Source organism: Lepus europaeus, chromosome 5, assembly GCF_033115175.1.
Source record: "Lepus europaeus isolate LE1 chromosome 5, mLepTim1.pri, whole genome shotgun sequence".
NCBI lineage: Eukaryota > Metazoa > Chordata > Mammalia > Lagomorpha > Leporidae > Lepus > Lepus europaeus.
This window is the reverse complement of record NC_084831.1, coordinates 82,398,493-82,422,861: the sequence shown is the minus strand read 5'-3', so window position 1 is coordinate 82,422,861 and position 24,369 is coordinate 82,398,493. Positions and strand designations below refer to the sequence as shown.

At 41.8% G+C, this 24,369-nt stretch overlaps 1 protein-coding gene and 1 long non-coding RNA gene across 3 annotated transcripts in view; one reads left to right on the top strand and one right to left on the bottom strand.

Moving 5' to 3' along the window:
- Nucleotides 1-3,559, bottom strand: part of PKN2 (protein kinase N2) — a 149,676-nt gene extending 146,117 nt beyond the window's left edge. The window contains exon 1 of one of the 2 annotated variants that reach the window (XM_062191671.1): nt 3,182-3,559. In XM_062191671.1, coding sequence (XP_062047655.1) covers nt 3,182-3,229 — 48 coding nt within the window. In that variant the 5' untranslated portion in view covers nt 3,230-3,559. The remainder of the gene's footprint in view (nt 1-3,181) is intronic. The other variant, XM_062191672.1, reaches the window with a different exon arrangement.
- Nucleotides 3,560-3,730: 171 nt separating this feature from the next.
- The window catches only part of LOC133759920 (uncharacterized), a 41,835-nt gene continuing 21,196 nt past the window's right edge, over nt 3,731-24,369 (top strand). Inside the window, exons 1-3 of the long non-coding RNA XR_009865935.1 lie at nt 3,731-4,109; nt 4,693-4,760; nt 6,144-6,253. This is a non-coding gene — a long non-coding RNA (uncharacterized LOC133759920). The remainder of the gene's footprint in view (nt 4,110-4,692; nt 4,761-6,143; nt 6,254-24,369) is intronic.

Here is a 24,369-nt window from a genome sequence, read left to right as displayed (position 1 = left end):
CTCTAAATACAAATGTTACTTGTACTCTCAATCCAGAAAGCAAAAACCTTCTCTTCACATCCTTCAATATAGCTTTAAGATACTCAATAACTCTATTGAAATGAGTATCTGTAATTTAAAGCTAGTTTTCTTAAAATTCCACTTAATCAAGATAACTCTAAGTTCTTTTAATAATGGAACTTATGATTCCCAGCCTAATGCTATTAAGCATTTGGATTAAGATGAATCTTCAGTAACGAATGAGGTGACTTTACTAGTACTGTACTGAGTATCCAGTTCTGCATTCTACAAATACTGTTGTAGTCAGTGAGTCATTTTGAGATCCTTTATGGCTTTCATTAATCAAATTTCCTGGCAAACAAACTTGATTTCTTTGATCTCATGATACAGAAAACAGGACGAAATAAATTAGTTATAAGATAAAATTAGAAATTACTAGTTAAGCTTGCATGTCTAAACAGTCTATTTTTATTTTTACTACAGCAAATTTCTTCCTTCTATACCTTGTACCCCCTACCATCAGTTTGGGTTGTTCTTTACTAATCCTTCTTAGCCCAATAAGACTCTTTCCTAAATTCCTCACAGAAGTTGGAAACAGTAGTCAATGGAAATATTACAGCAATTTACAAGACAAAGTATTACAATTTCAGATTTCTTAGCTTTGTCTTTCTACAACCAACGGTCATTAGTAAGCCAATTCTACAAGGTAATGAAGTATTTTAAATTCTCCAATATAATTTGCAAAAACAATCAAAACTTAGATTATATGATAACAAATTATATCATGAAATATCAATTGCATTACCATTCCGTTGTAGTATGTAACTTTCAGAATGAAACAAATAGTTCTGAGACAAGGTATGGGAGAACAGAAATTTTTAACTATTAAACATGTTAAAACTGGCTACCTATTTAAAAACCTAAAATCTGTATGGCAAAGAAACATTGAGAACAAAAAAATTTTTAATCTAAATAAAGTCAAACAATTTAGAAGTTTTTAAAAAATTTGATCCTCCAAACAAAAGCTGGATAAACACTTTATTTAACAATTTAATAATAATTTAATAATTTATTTAAATTATTACATATTAGTTTCATGACCTAAAAAATAATAAAATGCTTGAATGGATAGATACACTTGGTGAAGCACATTTTATGACCATTTATCTTAAGTGCTGATATAAATAATACTCTCAAATATTTTATAGCACAATAAGGTTTAAATGCAATGTTAGTAGAACTGGGAGTCAAACACGCCAAGAAGAATGCACTGTATATGCAGGTCTACCCGTAAGACAGAACTCTGTAGGAATTATTCTTTTTACATTTTAGTTTGGGTTCCAGTTTTAAAATTCGTCACATTTATAATTTCTTATCTTTTTGACTTGGTTTCTGGTTATTTCCAAAGTTGATCTTACTAAGGGATCCTAAAAGTTGTATTTTAATACACAGGAAAATGTTTTCGGTTCCAAAGCCCAAATAAGTGTCTTTTATGCTAAACTTTATAAAGTACAAATAGGAGTGCCAAATATTTTCTAATTCTATCCCATTAAATTCAAAAGAAAAATGCTCCTGTCATTTTAATGTCTTTTACTTGATCAAAACCATAACATGCTTTTCATGTTTCAAGACTAGGTATTTCCGATATGACTCAAACCATCTTCATTTTAAAAGCTCACATAAATTAATAAAATAATAAACTCCATTCATTTAGCTATATGGTATGCTGTAAGACCTACTCATAAAAGACTACTTGTAATTAAAACATATATAGTAACATTTTCAATAATAAGAAATTCAGTTTTCCATTTCAAAAAATTTCCAAATTTATAACAGTGCACTAGTGTACCTTGTTGAGATCTATTTTTGTGGAGGAAATACCAAGTATCATAGCAGTGCCTTCAAACTGACATCTGACTACACTATAAAGCAAAATTACACAGGGACCTATCAAAAAGTACACTTAGACAAGAAATTTAAATGCAGAGGCAAAACATCATCAAGAGTCAACCCTTCTGAGTTTCTGGATTCAGTTTTTTTTTTTTTTTTTAAATTAATTGTCCAAACCACAAAAAGAAATGCAAGCCCACATATTTTTCTCCACTTAATTCATCTCTCACCTCCAAGTAGCCGAAAGATGACGACATTTACAAACCAAAATAAGCTTAAGTCAAAAAACAACATGAAATTTTCATACAGATGTAAACAACCCTGGAACACTTCAAAGTAATGAAAAATAAACCAGACAAGGTAGCTTACGTCCCTGGCACACCCTGGAGATCTGAAAACAAAAATCGTGCCTACATCATCAACTATTTAGCTAGAAATGGGAAAGAATAATATTGCTCCTCGACATGAACTTAACTAATGAGGGAATCTAATTTGTTCTCTTCTGCAGCCATGGGGTGCCCAGTGTTTTCCCAACGCAGACCGCTTTCGCATTTGTAAACAACTTCTGTAGCTGTTTCTCTGGTGTTCAAACGCGAGGGAAAATGAAAGTCTGAAAAGCATCAGCATCTGAGCTTCCGGATCTGGAGCAGGGGTCGCCAGGAAAGGGACCTACCTATCAGTTGGTAAAACATCAAGAAAAAAAAAAAAGGTAGCCTTCAAATCAGAGGAAAGAAACTCAAGTCACCCAAAGAGGGCCGGTGAAGTAGAGCAAGCATTTGGTGAGCCTTGTTTTTTCAAACTTGTCTGGGGGCTGGAAGTTATGGGGGCGCTCTTTGTGCCGAGTCTGGAGGGAAGAGGAGGGACGAGAAAACAGCTTGGGAATCATTCAAAGGAGTTTAACGAGCGGTGCACCGGGTGGGGGGAGGCGGGGCGGGGCCCGGCCGGGCGGAGCAGGGCAGCAGGGGCGTCCGCGGGCCGCTCTGACACCCGGGGAGGGGGCGCTGAGCTGGCCGCCCTGGGGACCCGCAGCGAGTACACTCCGGCTGCAGCGGGGAGCTGGGGGGTCCTCTCGGGTCGGCAGACTCCGGCGAAAGCGGCGACAGGCCGGGGCTCTGGCGGGGCAGAGGCTCCGGCTGCCGAGGGAAGCGGTTCCCGAGCGACATCCCCGAGTTTCCGCACTTAGCGGGCCAGGGGCGCGGCGGCCGCTCGGCTTCCCTGGGTCCCCGAGCCGACGCCGGACTCCCTCCCCGCCTCCGCCGCCGGCGCCTCCCGCGCGGGCCGCGGCCCTTACCTGCAGCTCCGTGAGCAGAATCTCCCCTCGCTCGGGGTTGGACGCCATGGCGCTCCGCTCTGGACTCCGCACCTGGACGCGGCCGCGGCTGGCGAAGGGAGAAGGCGGGACGGGACCCGGGGTGGGGGGTGAGGATCGGGGAAGAGAAAGGGAAAAAAAAAAAAAAAACAACTAGGGATTCATGGAGGCGCAGCCCCTGCTAGAGGCGCGGCTTATTTCGCCCGGTTCATCGAAAGCGGCGGGGAGCGAGGGCACTCGTAGCGGCTCCCCCTCGCCACCCGCCCGCCGCCGCCGCCGCCGCCCGCGCCGGACTCCGTTTGCTCAGTCGCTCCCTCTGGGCGACGCCAGGAGCCGCCTCAAACCTCTCGGTGCTGGGCGCAGCGGCCGCTCCTGCAGCTCCTCCTGTCGCACCATTTGGCTGTCACCGCGTCGCAAAAGCGGCCGCACTTGGCGGCTGCCAGGCACACGTGACGGCCGCAGCCACCGCCTCTCGCCGGGCGGGGTGGGGCGGAGGGGACCCCGAGGACGCGGGGGGCGGGGCGGCTTCCGACCCGGCTTGGCGGCCCGGGCAGCCCTGGGACCCAGCCGGGGTGAAAATGAGGGGAAAGGCCTGGGCTCGCGTCTCTGGGGAGGCGGGAAGAGGAAGAAAACACACGCCTACGTGCCCTCTGCGTCGAACGGCCCGGCGGTGAACGCTAGAGCCCGGGAGCCCGCTCGCCGCGTTTTGTTTCCCCAGTTCCACCTTCCCTTCCCTTGCCGGAGTTCCGGCCTAACTTCCACAGGCCCCTCTCGAACCTCTACAACGCGAACCGCACCGGGACTGAGCCCTTAGAGACTGTCCCTTCTCGCGCTCGCCTTCTGCCACCCCCGGCGAAGGGTCGTACCTCCGGCTGGCCCCCAGCCTCAGCGCGCCCTCTGGGTGTGTAAGGTGCGCAGCTGGCCGAACCCCGTACTTTCCAAGAAAAGCGCATCGATCCCCGGCTACTTTTAATGCACGGCTTTTAAGACGCCTTTCCTCGAGTGCTGAACTACTCTGCTTTGGCCGGAGAATTCCACGGAGCTCGGAATTTAATTAACTGCCTTGGATTGTTTTAGGGGTGTGGGGCGGGGTCGGCCTTGGGAATGGAAAAAAAAAAAAAGCGTTGCTTGGTGTGGTAAACAGGAGAGCTAACGCGTGTACTTGGTAACATGTACCTAAGTAGTATGGGTATCAGTTGTTCGGAAATGATACCCTGGCGTTAAGGAGTGGCAATAAGGTCTCCAACAAGTCACTTTTGTTTTATCTGAGCAGTGAATGGGTATTTGGGGCAAAGCCAATTTGATGAGCTTCAAGTACTGTGTTAAAACCTGCCTGGAGCCAGGATAAGGGGTTATTTAGGTAGCAGCTACTGAGGAAAGGCGTTCGTTGACTTCCCAAAAAGTGTAAGATTATGGCCCCTTACCTCCCTGTAAGATCGGTTGGGCTGATGCTGGGTTTGAGATTTATCTTTTTGTCTCCTTAAATTTCATAGGCTAATTCAACATGCATTTACTGAAGAAGGAGAGTCCTGTGGCCACATTTTTCTCCAGCTCATCCTCGGTAAAGAATTTTTCTAGCACTTCAAAAGTCTTATAAAACGTATAAAAACTATTTATATGTTTAATGAATCCTCTCGGTTGGAAATGATGATTAAAGTACATAAGATAATAATGCTTGAAAATAATAAAAACATTGTAATTAACCTCTCTGGTAACTAAATGTCCCAGGCCCTGGAATTACACCTAGGATAAAGAAAGCCAGTATCCCTGGAGGACTGGGGATTCCTGTAGGGGAATCAGACTTGTGTTAAAACAACCATAAAGCACTTCTGAGACATAGGTATAGGGACCGGCATTTGGTACAGCAGTTAAGTAGCTGCTTGAACACCGGCTTCCGGCATCAGAGTGCTTGGGATCAAGTCCTACCTCTCCTCTGATCCAGCTTACTGTTAATGCATCCTGGAAGACAGGAGGTGATGGCAGAAGTGCCCGGGCCCCTGCTACCCATGTGGGAGATCCAGTGGAGTGCCAGGCTCTTGGCTTTGGCCTGACCCAACCCTTGCTGTTGAGGGCATTTGGGGAATGAACCAGCAAATGGAGGAAACCTCTCTTTCTCTCCCTGTCTCCCTTTCTCTCCTCTCTCTCTCCCTCCCCACCTTCCTTGCACACTGCCTTTCAAGTATATTTAAAACATTTCAAGACAAATTTGATTGGTAGGTAAGAGTCTTAGGGGAGCATTGCATGTGTGCACACATAGTTTTTTTGTGGTTAAAATATACATAAAATTTACCATTTTAAATATATAATTTAGAGGCATTGAATTTATATTTAACAGATATATTTTTCTGTTGTTTTTTTTTTTTTTTTGGTCTTCCTTTACTCCAGAATGGGTTTGAAATGACTGATGTACACGTAATAGGTGGTTAATAATGGTAAAATTAAGAATTACCTATGCAAGGGCTTAGAAATATAGTCAATGAGCATTTGTTTTAGAAATAATTTATGTATAAGAGAAAATGTTCACATTTCATCACTATGAAATTTTAGAAGAGATTAAAAGTGTATGGCCCGGTGCCGTGGCTCACTAGGCTAATCCTCTGCCTGCGGTGCCGGCACCCCGGGTTCTAGTCCCGGTTGGGGCGCCGGATTCTATCCCGGTTGTTCCTCTTCCAGTCCAGCTCTCTGCAGTGGCCCAGGAAGGCAGTGGAGGATGGCCCAAGTGCTTGGGCCCTGCACCCGCCTGAGAGACCAGGAGGAAGCACCTGGCTCCTGGCTTCAGATTGGCGCAGCGCGCGGGCCACAGTGCGCCGGCCGTGGTGGCCATCTGGGGGGTGAACCAGCAGAAAAAGGAAGGCCTTTCTCTCTGTCTCTCTCTCTCACTGTCTAACTCTGCCTGTCCAAATAAATAAATAAATACTAAAATGTATGGTCTATCTCATTATAGGCAGAGAATTATAAGCCAAAGTTTACTTAAATCAAGAATGGGGAGCATCCAGCCTGCAGGCCTTAGACAGCCTTCAAGATAATTTGTTTGGTCCTGACAAGGCAACACAGGTAGGACTCACAATTCAGTAAATCTGCAGGCTGATTTTTAAGTTGATGATTTTGGATGACCCACAAATGATGTTATAAATATCCAAATGGGGGCCAGTGCTGTGGCGTAACCGGTAAAGCCACCACCTGCAGTGTCAACCTCCCATATGGGCACTGGTTTGAACCCTGGCTGCTCAACTTCCAACCCAGCTCTCTACTATGGCTTGGGAATACAGTAGAAGATGTCCCAAGTCCTTAGGCCCCTGTACCCACATGGGAGACCCGAAAGAAGCTCCTGGCTCCAGCTTCAGATCAGCCCAGCTCCGACCATTGTGGCCATCTGGGGTATGAACCAGTAGATGGAAAATCGACCTCTCTCTCTGCCTCTGCCTCTCTGTAACTCTGCCTTTCAAATTAAATAAATAAATAAATAAATATCCAAATGATCCTTGGCAGAGGCAAGGATTCCCTACCCCTGTTGGTGCAGGACCTTATGAGGATCCTTCAAAAAGTTCAAGGAAAAATGGAATTAAAAGATAATTTTATTTTGGTGCAAAAATTTTTTGAAATCATATGTATGAAGGGTCTTCAAAAAGTTCATGGCAATTGTATATCATGAAAAAATTATGCATGAAAAATTTTTTTGCACTAAAAGATCTTTTAGGTCTATTTTTCATAAATGTTTTAAAGTATGTTCTTATTACTCAGTGGTAGAGATGGTGACTATGATTTAAGTATCATAATTGCTACTAATTGTCAAAACCTACACTGTTGATATAGGATCATTAAAATCCTCTCTTAAACTGAACTCAAGGCCGGCGCCGTGGCTTAACAGGCTAATCCTCCGCCTTGCGGCGCCGGCACACCGGGTTCTAGTCCCGGTTGGGGTGCCGGATTCTGTCCTGATTGCCCCTCTTCCAGGCCAGCTCTCTGCTATGGCCTGGGAGTGCAGTGGAGGATGGCCCAAGTGCTTGGGCCCTGTACCCGCATGGGAGACCGGGAGAAGTGCCTGGCTCCTGGCTTCGGATCAGCACGATGCACCAGCCACAGCGGCCATTGGAGGGTGAACCAACAGAAAAGGAAGACCTTTCTGTCTCTCTCTCTCACTATCCACTCTGCCTGTCAAAAAAAAAAAAAAAAAAAAAAAGAAGTGCTACAGCATTGGAGCTTTAAAAAAAAAAAAAAACCGAACTCAAAACATTATACTCCCATAAATTTTTATCATTGAAAGACTCTAAATTTTACATATTTCTAGTGCTAAGATAAGAACTAATAATAACTTTAATTTTATGTAACACATGTAAATGAAAGTACCAAATATACAAAGTTTCGAATGTTATAGGAATTATTTCTCAAGGAGACCAGCACGGTATAAAAACTACTTGACAATCTGGAAAATGTGATAGTTTAAATAGCAAATCAAGCTAAAAGCTACTACTGACGTCATAGTCTGTTCAGGAAGAAAAAAAATAGGACATGGATCATACTTATCAGACTAAAACACACTTGAAAAAGTTTTCATGGAAACACATATCATGTTGATTCAGATGAGTTGTAATCAGGCCCTATTTACAAATGTGTTTAGGGAATCAGAAGTTTTGTTCACCTCAAGTTATAGTTTTATTAGTATTGAAAAAGAAGAAAGTTTTAAGTTTCCATTTAAGAAGTCAAAGATCCTAAAAAAAATCTAGATTGTATCGTTAGTTGTATAAGTATGTTTTAAAATTCTTAATGGATAACTTAAAAGTCTTTTAAAAGAAATGACCAAACTTATAGAAATAGTTTCAATTATTAACAACTTAAAGCATTGTCTTATTTACCTTTTCAGGATGGAACAAATGTTACAGGACAAGTCATAGTAGAGATAGTATAGGTAGCTTAGCTGTGTGGAGTTCTTCTATTTTTTGTTTTGGTTTTCTGTACTGTTGAAACAGACATTCTGATGGTCTAGGTTCTCTTTTCCCTTAAATCCTGAGTGAAATGACACCTGGTTTACATATCAAGTGAATGGGTCAGAAACCTTTACTTTGTAAGCTATACTTTTTATTGCCTTCAGTTTGTCCCTACAGTACTATGGAGAACTAAGAGATGGGTTTTTTTCATTTGTTTTGTTGTTGTTGTTGTTGTTAGTGTTAAAAGAAAAAGAGAACAATGGCACTCCTATACACACACACATACTGCCAAAAGATCAGCGTGAAGGAGCAGTGGTAATCAAAGTAAGAGAATCCCAGAAGATAGGCAAAACTCAAGAAAATGCAGAACTGTTTGATCACCATCCTTTTCTTCCTTAAGAAACTCCCTCATAGAGGTGGGTTTGGTGCAGTGGTTAGGTTGCAGCTTGAGATACCTACATCCCATATCTTAGTGCCAGGCTCGGAGTTTGGCTACTGTGCTTCAGATCCAGGTTCCTGCTAATGTGTGACCTGGGAGGCAGAGGATGGTGGTTCTTGTAGCTGGTTCCCTGCCACACATATGGGGAGACCCAGATTGAGTTCAAGGCTCCTAGCTTTGGCCTGCAGCACAGCCCTGGCTGTTGTAGGCATTTGGGGGAGTGAGTCAGTGATGAGAGATTCTCTCTCTGTCACACACACACACACACACACACACTTGCTCCTCTTTCCTGTATTTCTTCCTGTTTCAAATAAAATGAAAATATATATAAAGAAACCCTTTGTAGAAATTGTTCCCTTGTATTTTCCATGATGATAATTTGAGATCTAGTTTGTTAAAGTCAAGAGCACAAGAAAGTAGAGTCAGCCATAGTGACTATAGCAGATACTTTTTAGAATGTCAAATCAGCCCATATCCTCTTCCCTGTGAATTCCGTTCATCCCCAGAGTATAAATTTCTGGAGCCATGTGATTGCTTAATCTAGACCTTGCAATGTACACCACTTCATAGGCCATAACCAAATTTAGCCAATCAGATTGTAGCAATTTGGAAATAGAACATTGGAGTGCTGATCAATTGGTGGCACTGGAGGGGAGAGGTATGTTGTTCTAGAGTGGCCTAGAATAGCTATGTCCTAGGATGTGCACAAAGATGCAGAAGATGCTCTATGGAAAGAGCAAAGAATTCCTGCCTTCCCATCTCTTAGAACTTAGTGACTACTCTGTCTTCATGGAACTTGTAGTTTGGTGAAGCAGGTATAATGACAAAGAAGATGAGTTCAGGGTACTTTGAACTTCCGTCAGGCAATCCTTTCCTGTGTACTTCACACTTGAGCTGAGAGCTCACCAGTAGGTAGATGTTAACTGTGGGGGGCAGGGTATAGGAGTGCATAAGGAGAAGGGAATACAGAACTTTCCAATGAAGAGGGAATAAAGGCTAAATATTACAGAATGACTGGGAGCAATTTTATGATTGATAGAAGGCCATTGAGGCTATAGCAAAAAGATGGGAGTAATAAGAAAAAGGCTATAGACTATGTGTATTGGTCAGGATAGGCTAGGTTATGCTGAATAAGAAAATGCTCCAAAAGATTCTCGATGGTCTACAATAAGATTTCTCTCTCATGCTATATGCTCACTGTGGCTCTGCTCCATGTCTTCTCCATGTCTAGCTTTGGGCTGACAGAGCAGTATTAGCATTGTCATAGCAGAAGAGAGACATGCACTGGCTTGTGTTTCTTTTGGGTTTTATCAGCCAACCTTTTGCCAGGCCTAGAGCAACAGAGCTGTACAATCCTTCAACAGAGATGGGTCACACACAAACGCTCTGGAATATGGGTGACTAATAATGCAGAGACATACCATGTTTAAGGTTTTGGTGTTTATTTGAGCAGCAATGAAAAATCACTGAATAAATGCTACATTGTTTTTTTTTTTAAACTTTTATTTAATGAATATAAATTTCCAAAGTACAGCTTATGGGTTACAATGGCTTCCCCCCTCCCATAACTTCCCTCCTACCCGCAACCCTCCCCCCTCCCGCTCCCTTTCCCCTTCCATTCACATAAAGATTCATTTTCAATTCTCTTTATATACAGAAGATCAGTTTAGTACATATTAGGTAAAGATTTCAACAGTTTGCCCATATAGCAACACAAAGTGAAAAAACTACCATTGGGGCCGGCGCCGTGGCTCAACAGGCTAATCCTCCACCTTGCGGCGCCGGCACACCGGGTTCTAGTCCCGGTCAGGGCACCGATCCTGTCCCGGTTGCCCCTCTTCCAGGCCAGCTCTCTGCTGTGGCCAGGGAGTGCAGTGGAGGATGGCCCAAGTCCTTGGGCTCTGCACCCCATGGGAGACCAGGAGAAGCACCTGGCTCCTGCCATCGGAACAGCGCGGTGCGCCGGCCGCAGCGCGCTACCGCGGCGGCCATTGGAGGGTGAACCAACGGCAAAAGGAAGACCTTTCTCTCTGTCTCTCTCTCACTGTCCACTCTGCCTGTCAAAAAAAAAAAAAACTACCATTGGAGTGCTAATTATAGCATTAAATAACAATGTACAGCACATTAAAGACAGAGATACTACATAATAGTTTTTTTTTAAAAAATTAATTAATTTTCTGTGCCATTTCCAATTTAACACCAGGTTGTTTTTTTCATTTCCAATTCTCTTTATATACAGAAGATCAGTTCAGTATATAATTAGTTGAATAAATGCTACATTGTTAACAAGTCACTATGGCTTGTTATACACTTGGAAATGGGCAAGAGTAGACATAGGGAGAAATATTAGGAAGCTATTTCCATTTTCCAGGCAAAAAAAAAGTGGTAGTTACAGGGTCATGGCAGTGAAATTAGAGAGGAGTCAATAGATGTACAAGGGGATCTACTGCTGTGCAAACAGAAGCAGAGATGACAGAGCATGTGTGTCAGGAAAAAGAGTACAGATTGGTGCCTTCTCACATGGGACAGCAAATGTAAGGAAAAAGAAGGGGCTCAGAACAGAGAGGAGACAGAGTATGAACTCGCAGCCAGACCAAATTTATTCAAAGAAAATAACCTTGCGGAGGTTGACCAACTGCCAGCGTGTACACTGACCGAACACGTGGCAGAAGGCCCAGATCCGAGAAGCCTGGGCCTTTTTATATCTTAGGTGGGCTGGGGTAGGGGTGGGGGCCAGTAGGCAGAGGTGAGCTTCTCTATATAGGTTCTTCAAGTTTGGCCTGCTGGCTTCCAATATAGGATGTGAGACTGAACTGGTTTCTCTCTCTTTTTTTTTTTTTTTAAAGATTTATTTATTTATTTGAAATTCAAGAGTTACAGAGAGAGGAGAGGCAGAGAGAGAGAGCGGTCTTCCATCCGATAGTTCATTCCCCAATTGGCTGCAACCGCCGGAGCTGCGCCAATCCAAAGCCAGGAGCCAGGAGCTTCCTCCAGGTCTCCCATGAGGGTGCAAGAGCCCAAGGACTTGGGCCATCTTCTACTGTTTTCCCAGGCCACAGAGAGAGCTGGATCAGAAGTGGAGCAACCAAGTCTCGAACCAGTGCCCATCAGGCCAGAATATTAACACACTGTGCCACAGTGCCGGCCCCTGAACTGGTGTCTTGAAAGAAGGCAGGGGAAACAAGAACCTAAAATGGCTGAGGCTTATGTCCTTATTCCATCAATCCTGACTCTGAATATAGATAAGGAGAGGGGGCATTGATTTCTTTCTGGCTACTTCCTGCTGATACAGGCCATAGACATGGGGCGAGGTTGTATACTCGGGATCAGATTAATTGAAGAAGAGCAGTTTTGTGTTGTTCCTGCTTGATGGCTTAGAGTATAGCAGTCATTCATTCCTGCAAGAACCTTTGGAATAAATTAATTGTACATGGTAGAAATGAGAGCACTATGATTATGAGGATAAAAGGAGAAATTAGAAACATTGCCCATGGTGGGAAAGATGACTGAAATGAGGAGGACAAAGGAGGGAATAGGAAAGCAAGAGTCCTGTCGGTATGCCTGGTTGCCCAAGAGGAAGAATGTTCCTTTTTTGTTTAGTGAGTATGTGCTGGCAAGGAACCATGGGATGGAGTTAGTCTGGCCTGCTTCTGATCCTGGGCTCCCTCAATGTGGACTTAGGACAGTGGGAGAAATGTAGCAGACTTGGTTCCTGATGTCTAACTGTTTACTGGCTCCAATGTTCTGAAAAGTCAACTACTCTGTTCTCTAAGTGTCCTTGAGGTTTCCTAATAAATCTCCCTTCTTGCATAAGATTGTGTGTGTGTGTGTGCAGTGTGTTCCCAAAAACATACCCATAATACACATAAAGTTCCCACAGGAACTTTAAGCCAAAGTGATAGCCATCAGAGAAAGAGTGACACCACGATTCTGCCTGTATGATACAAGTAGGTTCAATTAGGTAGGATTTGCAACATGGTTTATCTAGTGCTGTCTTTTCTTCCAAGGACCCCTTCTCTTTACAGTCTACTTGTTTCCTGCACCGGCTAATGTACAAATTATGAACAGGAAGTGTATATTATACCTGGTGTGAGTCTTCCTATAGCACTTTCTTTGCATGTCTATTTGGGCACTTAATTTTCTTCTCTTTGGGGATGAGTGCTTGGCACAGCAGTTAAGACACTACTTGAAACACCCACCTCCCATATCAGAGGACCTGGGATCAAGTTCCAGCTCTGTTTCTATTTCCAACTTCCTGTTTAATGTACATCCTGGGAGGCAACAGGTAGTGGCTCAAATACCTGAGCTCCTGCCACTCTGGTGGGAGACCTGAATTGTGCTCTGAGCTTCTGCCTTCAGTCTGGCCCAGCCCTGGATATTGCAGACATTTTAGGGAGTGAGCCAACATATGGAAGATCTGTTTCTTTCTTTTACTCTCTCCCCATTCCATATAAATTTTTAAAAATATATTCAAAATCAGACTTTTTTTCTTTGTTATGGTATCAATGAATACAATCTCTCCTATTAGACTTTAAGCCACTAGAAAGGAACCATGTATCTTTCTTTAAATTTATTTATTGGGGAGACACAGAGAGAAAGAACTCATATGTAGGCTCATTCCCCAAATTTCTGCAGTGGCCAAGGGGCCAATGCTAGGAGCTGGGGTTACAATTCAGGTTTGCCTCATGGTGGGCAGGAACCCAACCACTTGAGTCATCCTCACTGCCTTCCAGCATTTGCATTAGCAGGAAGCTGGAATCAGAAGCCATACAGCTGGGTACCAAATCCAGGTACTCTGATGTGGGATGCAGGCATCTTAACCACTAGACCAAATGCCAACCTCCTCCTGTGTCTTCTGTGGCCTAATAGTTTATCTCTTGGCCGGCGCCGTGGCTTAACAGGCTAATCCTCCGCCTTGCGGCACTGGCACACCGGGTTCTAGTCCCGGTTGGGGCGCCGGATTCTATCCCAGTTGCCCCTCTTCCAGGCCAGCTCTCTGCTGTGGCCCGGGAGTGCAGTGGAGGATGGCCCAAGTGCTTGGGCCCTGCACCCACACGGGAGACCAGGAGAAGCACCTGCTCCTGGCTCCGGATCAGCACGATGTGCTGGCTGCAGCAGCCATTGGAGGGTGAACCAACGGCAAAAAGGAAGACCTTTCTCTCTGTCTCTCTCTCTTTCTCACTATCCACTCTGCCTGTCCAAAAAAAAAAAAAAAATAGTTTATCTCTTATAAATTAGATGTTTGTGTGCATGTATGTGTGTGTAATACAGAAATTTAGGTTGTTAGCTAGGATGCCCTGTGCCATAGAAAAGTAAGTTGTAAATGCCCAATTTCATAGCCTCTAAAGTCAAGAGTCTCTGTTTTTCCCAGTCCTATTTCTGGAAATCTCTGACAGGTTATTTACAAGTGCTTGCCTTTCTATCTCTCCTCATGTTTTCCTGCAACACTGGCCCCACCACCTGTGTCCCTTAGTTTTACCTGTACTGATATTGACCAGAAGCTTAACCCTTGACCTGCCAACTCACTGTCCTCAAGCATTTCATAAACTCATCAACCTTGTACCACAGCCTTGTACTACAGGTGTAAGAGAGGAAACACTATAGGATGTGATGTGTTTACCCTGTGACGAAGTCGAGCTCACTGTTTCCACCTTCAGTAGATTAACCAGCGAATCCTGCTCCTTTCCCTGTCATAAATTCATCATTCTCAGGTCCTTCAGATTCTCAACTGTTATCCCAAATAAGATTATTTGAAATTTCTTCCAAAATGTTCTACTGGTAGGGGTACCAGAAAATACCATTTCTTAGCTTGGTACATAATCATTGAATGAATGATAGCTTTCTGAGTTTTGTGTATCTGAAGTAATGAAAAGAAAGTATGCTTTAACCATCAATGAAAAGTTAAGCTTTCAATTCTGACACTCTGTGTTATGAACGAAAATATTTCTGGTCTCCCGAAATTGACAAATTGAAGTTCTCACCCCCAGCGTGATGATACTAGGAGGTGGGGCTTTTGGGAGATCATTAGGTCATGATGGTGGAACCCTCATGGATGGGATTAGTGTCCTTATAAAAGATACTCCAGGGAGCTCTCTTACTCTTCTTCCACTGTGTTAGGATACTAAAAGAAGTTGGCAATCTGCGACCTGGAAGAGCGCTCTCCCCAATACCCAACCATACCAGAAACCTTGTTTGGGACTTCCGTCCTCCAAAACTGTGAGAGACGAATTTCTCTAGTTTATCGGCCATTCATTCAGTGGTTTGTTTTAGCTGCCAGCACTAAGACACTTAGCATTCCTTTATACTCTCAGAAATTTATCAAAGACCACAAAGAGCTTTTGTTTATGTAGGTTAAGTCTTCTGGTGTTTACTGTATTAGAAGTTAAAAAAAGACTGTTTACAACACATGAATATACAAGGTCACATTTTTTTTTAGCCATCAGAGTGAGGACCTCATTCTCCCTAAGGCCACACCACTTCTCAACACTGTCACATTGAGATCAGATTTAAATCAATGTTGGAGCAACAAGCCATATTCAAACCATAGTAACTACTGTGCTAAGATACAAACTTCTGGGATCTTCAAGTAAAAAGTTGGGGTGATACATGAGAAATTCAAGCTGTCCTTGTCAAAATGAAAATGGACAGGCAGATGTTTAAGCCTTGGATGCTGGTAGAGAGTCCCTGGGTTCCATGTTGGAGTACCTGGGTTAAATATGTAACTCTGGCTCCTGACCCCAGCTTCCTGCCAGTGGACACACTGAAAAGTAGTGGTGATGGCCCAAGTGATTGGGCCCCTGCCTCACACATAGGAGACTTAGATTAAGTTTCCAGCTTCTGGCTTTAAAGCCAGGCCAATCTCTGGTCATTGCAAGAGTGAACCAGCGGTGGAACCTCTCTCCCTGTCTACCCCTCAAAAATTTTTTTTGAAAGAAGAAGGAATATAAGCTTGAAAAAGCTTATGTGAGACATGATTTTTTTACTACTACTGTTTTGAAGAGAGAAAGAAAGAGAGATCCATCTTCTATCTTCTGATTGACTCACCAAATGTCCACAACAACCAGTGCTGGGCTAGGCCATCGTCAAAAGCCAGGGCTCCATCTGGGTGTCCCACATGGTAAGTGACAGTCAAGTACTTGAGCCATCATCTGATGCCTCCCAGGCTTATTAGTAGAAGCATATCAGAAATGGAGTAGGTGGGATATCAACCAGGTATGCCAGTATGGAGTATGAGCATTCTAAAAAGTAGCTTAACCCACTGTACCACAACACCTGAACCTTTTAAAAGAAAAGACCATAAATTCTTAGAATACTCCTTAGCCTGAGCTTTCCTAGAACCCAGCCACCAGTCTGTGAGAAGCCAAAGTTTCATGGAGAAGACACGTATAGCTGTAGGGATCGATAGTCCCAGCTAAGCCCAGCCTTCAAATCCCAGCCCAGTCACCCATAGGTTCAAGGTACCTCCAGCTGTTGGAATCATCCTACTTAAGGCCACATTCATCATGGAAAGAGACCATTTCCATTTGTCCTGTCCAAATTTCCAAACTGTTGAATTTGTGAGCATAATAAAATGATTGTGGGGATGGGGTGGGATGGGAGTGGGAGTCGGGGGTTGGAGGGTAGGAGGTGGAGGAGAGAACAACAGAAATAAATGACAATACCTGGAAGATACATACCACATTGGATATTTAAATACCCTCAACTGAGCAATCAAAAACAAAGTTGAAGGGTGGACATGTGGCACAGTGGTTCTATCAGCACCTTGAATTCCCTCCTTCCATATTGAAATGCCTTGTTCAAATCCCACCCAGCTTCCTGCTAATGGGTACCCTAGAGGCAGCAGAGAATGACACAGTACTGTTTTCATGGGAGACCTGGGTTGAGTTCCAGTTTCTGTCTTCAACCTGGTCCAGCCCTGGCTGTTGCAGGCATTTGGGGAGTGAATCAGCAAATGGAAAATCTCTCGCTGTCTGTTGTCTGCCTTTCAAATAGAATTTAATTTTTTTTAAAAAATGGTTATATACCCCATGTGAAGAGATAGATAGGTCTGGGCCTCTTAACTTACAAGGCCTAAAGCCCACCAGATTATTATCAAGCCCGTTCTATCTATCTATTTGCCTCTCAATCAGAAAACTTAATTGTAGCTTAGACAGCACCTTTCTTAGCATATCTAATAATGACTCTGTCCTTTGTTCTAGACCCTGTCTAGTGCACTTGGGCCTCATTCCTTTGTAATCATAAACTACTCCACCACCAGTGGCTCTACTCCCAACCTGTGTGTACTGATGGTCCTCTTCCCCACTTAATGCTATATAATTGTTCAAACCTGGTTAATGCCACTCTTAGGATCATTGGTTACTATCCTCACTCTGTCTTTTATGACCTTGTCTAAATATGATCAGAGTCGGCAAACTTGGAAGGCTTCCATAGCCTTGGCAACTCATGACGACAGCCTAGGGTGGTTACTGGCGCCATAAACTAGAGTGTCAATTTGTTGGGTCAACAACAGGAGCCACTGTGCACTTGCTCCTCATGTGGGATCTCTGTCCTTAATGTGCTGTACATTGTGATTTAATGCTATAACTAGTACTCAAACAGTATGTTTCACTTTGTGTTTCTATGTGGGTGCAAACTGTTGAAATCTTTATACTAAATTGATCTTCTGTATATGAAGAGAATTGAAAATGAATCTTGATGTGAATGGAAGGGGAGAGGGAGCGGGAGAGGGGAGGGTTGCAGGTGGGAGGGAAGTTATGGGAGGGGGAAGCCATTGTAATCCATAAGCTGTACACTGGAAATTTATATTCATTAAATAAAAGTTTAAAAAAAATTTAAAAAATGGTTTTTACAATTCCTTCACTCATTTTAAAATATTTATGGAGTACCTACAATTTGCTGTGATTATATCTTCTAACTGTACATATTAGAACCCAATTATATGTACTCTCAAGTTTCCAATGTAGATTTTAAGCTTCTTGCATGGAAGAAAAAATTAGACTTCTTCTATAATCTCCACAGCATCCAGGAGTATATAAAGCTTATTCTGAGTAGAAAGTGCTTGATATGAACTTACTTAATTGAAACTTTTTAATTTATAATACAAGTGTATATATGTACCCATTCTTCATGTGCATATGTATTGCTTATTCAGGTGTGACTAAAAAGATGTGTATCTTCTAATTAAAAATATGAACTGCCAGTTGTAAGTACTTATAAAATATAAAAATGATTTTAAAATATGTCACTTTATAAGATTCTTATGAAGGGCTTCCTATTAAAGATGCTATTTTGGAAATGAGTATTGCAGTCATTTGCATATTTATTTTTATATGCTGGTAATTCACATGATCTGTGTATTGCTTTTACAGTTTAACTGTGAGCCTCTTGCCAAATGAAATTTTATTTTTAAAGTATCTTATCACCACATACACATATGCAAGCAGTTTGAATTTGTAAAATATAAGATCCACATTTCAATTGCTTTACTGTGTTGCCTATCACAACTAGAGCTTCCTAAAGTTCTCCTTTATTAGAGCAAAATGTGGATGATTCAAATACCATGCTTCAGCTGCCTTCATCATTTGAATGAGATAAGCTCTCAGCAAGATGTATTCAAGAAACCATGGTTCAAACTGTGTTATCCTGCTATAAAGCAATCTGCTAAACATTTCTGAGGCAATTTAGACAGCTGTGACTTAGTTGCAAACAATGTGGACACTTAATCTATTGACTTGAAATTGGGCCTGTGGAGAAGATACTGAAGAGTTTTCTCATGAGTTCACTTGCTACAGAGAAAGATGCTTCCTATTTTTTACGTGCTAAGAATGAAAAGCCCAGAACTATCTACAGGAAAGCAAAGAATGAAAATGATCAACCTTATGAATTGAGCTTTTTATTAGATCTGATAGTGTAGATGTAATGATATTATACCATCTATTGTAGGTATAAACATATTTTTAAGGGCTTTTACCACAAGGAATATGATATCCTTTTAGTTATTTGTTCTGATTTATATTTGTCTTACTATAAATTGTTCATAAATGTAGCTTATCTATATTATCAATGTCCTTTTGTCCCTATTTTCTCATGTTAATAAAATCTAAATTCTTCACCCAAAAAATGTGTGAGTACTTGGTTCACATACCAAAAATAATTCTTTGTACAGAGTTAGTTAATAAAATATGTTCCATTAATTGTGCTGTAATCTCTGATAGTGGTCAATCCATGTTCAAATTTGAAATTCACTTTTTATAATATATTCATCAATATGTGAGTAAAAACAAAGAAAAATAGATCCATAGAGAATTTCGAAATAAAAGAAATAAATGGTCATCATCATTTCCTTTTTTAAAAAGATTTGTTTATATTTGAAACACAGAGCTACAGAAAAAGACAGAGAGGCAGAGACAGACATCTTCCATCCGCTGGTTCAGTCCCCAAATGGCTGCAAAGGCAGGAGCTACAGCAGTCCAAAGCCAGGATCCAGGAGCTTTTTCCAGGTATTCCACCTGGGTACAGGGGCCCAAGTACTTGGGTCATCCTCTGCTGCTTTCCCAGTATGGGAGGAGGGGATTCCAGGTGCTGACATAACCACTAAAACACATATCCACCCTTCAACTTTGTTTTTAATTGCTCAGGCACATCAGTAGGGAGTTGGATCAGAAGTGGAGCTGCCAGGATTTGAACCGGTGCCCATATGAAATGTTGGCACTACAAGGTGGCAGCTTAACCGCTATGCCACAGTGCAAGCCCCATTCATTATTTCTTCTAAAGGCAGTTATTTAAAAAAAAAAAATTGTTTAGCCTGTAGCTATAATATATCAAAATCCACCGTGTAGACATCATATGGGTATAACTGTACAATGTCAAAATTCAGTCATATTTGTTTAATATAGCCAGTCGATTAATTCTACTTACTCCTTTTTCACCTCTCAATTTCACTTTGTGTGTGATACTAGAATAAGAGAGCAAATCATTTCTTTCAGCCTGTTGATTACTTAACAGATTTTACATTACTTCACTATTTCACATTGAACTGTCTTTCTAAAACCATTAACCTTCCCATGCATTTTTCTCCTCCCACTGAGGCATGATGTAGACTAACAATTTTACTTATGGCAGCACTGAATGAATTATTTTTCATTAGCACCTGTTTTACTTGCCCTGGGTACCATGCCAACAGTTGGTCTCAATTTGGACCTCCTCCTATCACTTCAATGCTGAAATAATTTGAATTCCTTAGGTATATGGTACACTCAACTCATTTGTTTTTCTTTGAAAGGTAAATGAGGCCAGAAGCTATAAAGATTTTATGAAAAACAAAGCTTACTCAAAGTGTTAAAAGATTTGATTTGTTATCTGTATGCAGTTCATACAGGACATCCTTTGCCTAAGGCAGTGTTAATGGATGAAAGGTAGGACGTTTCTGGGAAAGGTTTGAAGTGAGATAGCCAAGATTTTCTACATATTCATTCCCTCTACACTTGCTGTGATATTGATGTGGTCTCTTTGATAGACATCGCTTGTAGACGAATGGTAGTTACATCTATAAGTGGCAAAATCTGTTTTTCAATACACCATCAATTTTTCCTCTTGCCCTCCCCTGCTTACCTCCTTTTCTACCCTACATGGTTCAAAATTACTTGAAATGAATTGGAGACATGTTAAATAAGGGCAATGTCCCTCAACTACAGCATGTATCATTTCAGAATTTGAATTGTCCCCCTGATTGTTTTCAAAATCCATAATTCTAGTATGGTTGTTGTGGTTGGAGTGTATCCCCCAAATTCATGTGTTGACAGTATTTAGAGGTATTTGGAGGTCATTAGGATTGGAAAAGGCGGTTCAGGTAGAGTCCCCATGATGGGACTGGTGGCTTCAGAAGAAGAGTTCTTAGCTGACACACACGTGGTATGTTTCTCATGTGATGCCCTCTGCCATGTTGTCAGCAAGAAGGCATGCTCCAGGTGCTGGAGCCATGCTCTTAGATCTCCCAACCTCCAAAACCAGGAGCTTTTGTCTATTTTTATCTTCTTGAAAAGCAGAACAACAGAGACAGAGAAAGAGCAAGATCTTCCATCTGCTGGTTCACTCCCCAAATGTCTGTAATAGCCAGGGCTGGGTGAGGCAGAAGCCAGGAGCCAGGAACTCCATCCAGGTCTCCCATATGGGTGGCAGGAACCCAAGCACTTGAGCCATCAACGGCTGCCTCTCAGAATGCATTAGTAGGCAGCTGAATTGGCAGCAAAGTAGCTGGAACTCAAACTGACACTGCAACATGGGATGCAGGAGTTCCAAGTGGCAGCTTAACCCACTGTGCCACAATGTCCACCCCCTTCTAGTCTTTTAAAATTTTTTCATTTATTTTCATTTTTATTTGAAAGATAGGAGAGAGAGAAAAATCTTCTAGCCACTGCTTCACTCCCCAAGTACCCATAAACAGAGAGGTCTGGACCAGGCCAAAGCCAGGAGCCAAAAACTCCCATCTGCATCTCCCACATGGTTGGCAGGAGCTCAAGTACTTAAGCCAGCCTTTGCTGCCTCCCGGGCTGCACATTAGCAGGAAGGTGGAAGCTTACCCAGGACTCAAACCCAGACACTGTAACATGGGATATTGTTGTCCCAAGTGGAGGTTTAATTATTATGCCAAATGCCATCTATTTTAATTAACTATATGAATTATTATATAAAATATAATTGATTATTTATAATTAATTATTATATAAAATATAAATAAGATTAATTGGATGACTTATTTGAATCTCTTTGCAGCAACTGTCAATCTGTTTACATGTGTAACCCAAATTCAGTGTTTTTTTTTTTTTTTAAAGATTTATTTATTTATTTGAAAGGCAGAGCTACAGAGAGACAGAGGTAGAGAGAGAAGTCTTCCATCTGCTGGTTCCCTTCCAAGATGGCTGAAATGGTTGGAGCTGAGCCTATCCAAAGTTAGGAACCAAGAGCTTCTTCGGAGTCTCCCATGTGGGCACAGGGACACAAGGAATTGGGCCACCTTCTACTGCTTTCCCAAAGCTATAGCAGAAAGCTGGATTGGAAGTAGAGCAGCCAGGACTGGAACTGATGTCCATATGAATGCTGGCACTGCAGGCGGCAGCTTTACCTACTAAGCCACAGCACTGGCCCTCAGGGTTCTTAAATATAAGAGATATTGCTTCTTAGTGGAACCGATAAATTCTTTGAATAGTCTTATAGATCAACCAGGATACAGAAATGAAAATATGATCACTCAAGGTACAGAAAATAAAATTCTTCATTTCCACTTCAAGCAGGCAAAGTTTAAATTTGAGTAATAGCTTTAGTTCAAATTACTTCTACAGTTCTGTTATTGTTTTTATCCAGCTGTTGCATTTCTCTGTCTCACTGTATGGGCACCTGTTTAATTGAGCCAAGAAACAGTAAAACAGTAGAGAACAAAAGGCAAGGAGGATGAAACAAGAATAGAACTTAAGAGTTAAATAAAATACACATTTCATTTTACCTCCTTCTTGAAGAGCTTATACTAGCTCTAAGTTCAGCACTCTGAGACTAAAGATTCTCTGTCTACCTGTTTGCCTTGGCCAGTATACTTATTGGACCCAATTATCACATATAAATATGACAAAAGATTGTGTGTGTGTGTTTACATAGATCAAATATGTAAGAACTTAAAAATGTTTGTGGAAAATGGAATTAAAAGATAATGCAAAGTTTCCATGAATTTTTTGAAGTCTCCTCATACATTTCTTATCTCAATGTTATTATTAGAGTAAACATTTATTTCAAATACTGAGTTTCTGGCTTCAAACTGGCCTAGCTCTGGCTTTTGCAGGCATTTGGAGAATAAATCAAATGAAAGATCTGTCTTTCTGCCTATCTATCTGCCTTTCACATAAAGTGAAAATAAATAAATAATTGAGCAAGTATTTACTATTCTAAAGGTTTTATATTTTATCCTCCCTGTAACCTTATAAAGTAAATACTACCATTATTTATGTTCTATAGGTAGTGAACCAAGGGTAAGAAGAGTTAAATAAACCGGCCATGGCTTCAAAGCTACAAGAAATAGAACCAGGATTCAAAATTGACTCAAAGCCTATGCTTTCTTAATGCTAACACTCAAACTACCTTGAGTCCTGATGTCCCTTAGTTAATAGGTTGAGCCTAGGCAAAGTAAAATTATATTTTTTTGATTCCTACCTATTCAAGTCCGTGTAATAGTCCAATGTAGTATTTTTTTAAAGATTTATTTATTTGTTTGAAAGGCAGAGTTACAGAGAGAAAGAGAGAGAGGTCTTCCATCTGCTGGTTCACTCCCCAGATGGCTGCAAAGGCCAGAACTGCGCCAACCCGAAGTCAGAAGCCAGAAGCCCCTTCCAGGTCTCCCGTGCGGGTGCAGGGGCCCAAGCACTTGGGCCATCTTCCACTGTTTTCCCAGGCTATAGCAGAGCGCTGGATTGGAAGTGGAGCAGCTGGGACTCGAACCGCCACCCATATGGGATGCTGGCACTGCAGGTGGCGGCTTTACTCACTATGCCACAGTGTCAGCCCCCCCACAATGTAATATTTTATACTAAACTTGCTCGAGGGAACTAGGAGACCACTATGGTACTTTTACCACTAACTTTTCACTTCAAATAATTTTTCAGACAGGAAACCCACATGTAAATCCTGCTGATATGTGAAGGACATATAAAAGGCTTATTCCCATATCCCCAGTGTATTATTTCTGAAATATACTCTATTACTGTGGTATTTTTGCTAATTACTCAATTCTAATTACATTCCCAAGTCGTTATTAGTAATGGCATCTTACTTTCTTATTCAGTTAAACATTTGCATAATGTTCTTTATACAAACATTTGCATAGGTATTTTGGATTACACAATATACTAAACTTTTTAGCACTATATATATATAGAGGCCTATTTCATTTGCCTAACTTTAAACTATAAAACTGGGGCGGGTATTTGGCACAGCGCCTTCATCCCATATTAAAATTCCTGGGTTTAAATCCTGCCTCTACTACTGATTCTAGCTTCCTGATAATGTGTGCCCTGGGAAGCAGTGGGGGATGGCTCAAGTACTTGGGTTTCTGCCAACTCTTGTGGAAAACCCGGATTGAGTTATGAGTTCCTGGCTTCGACCTGATCCAGCCCTGACTCTTAGGCACATTTGGGGAGTGAAGCAACAGATGGAGGATCTCTGGCTCTTTTTCTCACTCTGCTTTTCAAATAAATAAAATGAACAGGTAAATAACAATTTAAACAAAAAACTTTAAAAGTAAAAACATTCAGAAATGATCTTCTAATTCTTCTTTAAAGACATTCTGGGAATAAATTTAAGGAAAACATTATGTAAAGACTGCCTTTTAAAAAAAATTATTTATTTGAAGGGCAGAGTTACAGAGAGAGATGAAGAGACACAGAGAGAAAGAGATCTTCTATCCACTGGTTCACTCCCCAAAAGGCCACAATGTCTGGGGCTGGGCCAGGCCAAAACCAGGAGCATGGAACTCCACCTCAGTTTTCCACATTGGTGGCCGGAGCCCAGGCACTTGCTACTTTCTCAGACACATTAGGGGGAAGCTGGATTGGAAGTGGAGCAGCCCAGACTCCAGCTGGCGCTCATATGGCATACCAGAGTCACAGGCAGCTGCTTAACCTGCTGTGCCATGAAGCCAGCCACAAAGACCACCTATTCTTTCAGTATTGATTGACAGTCTTAAAGTTTAATGTACTTCCTGGTATTCATATATTCTTTTGGGTATCCAAATTTCTTGATTGAACTAATCTAATTTAGACTTTCAA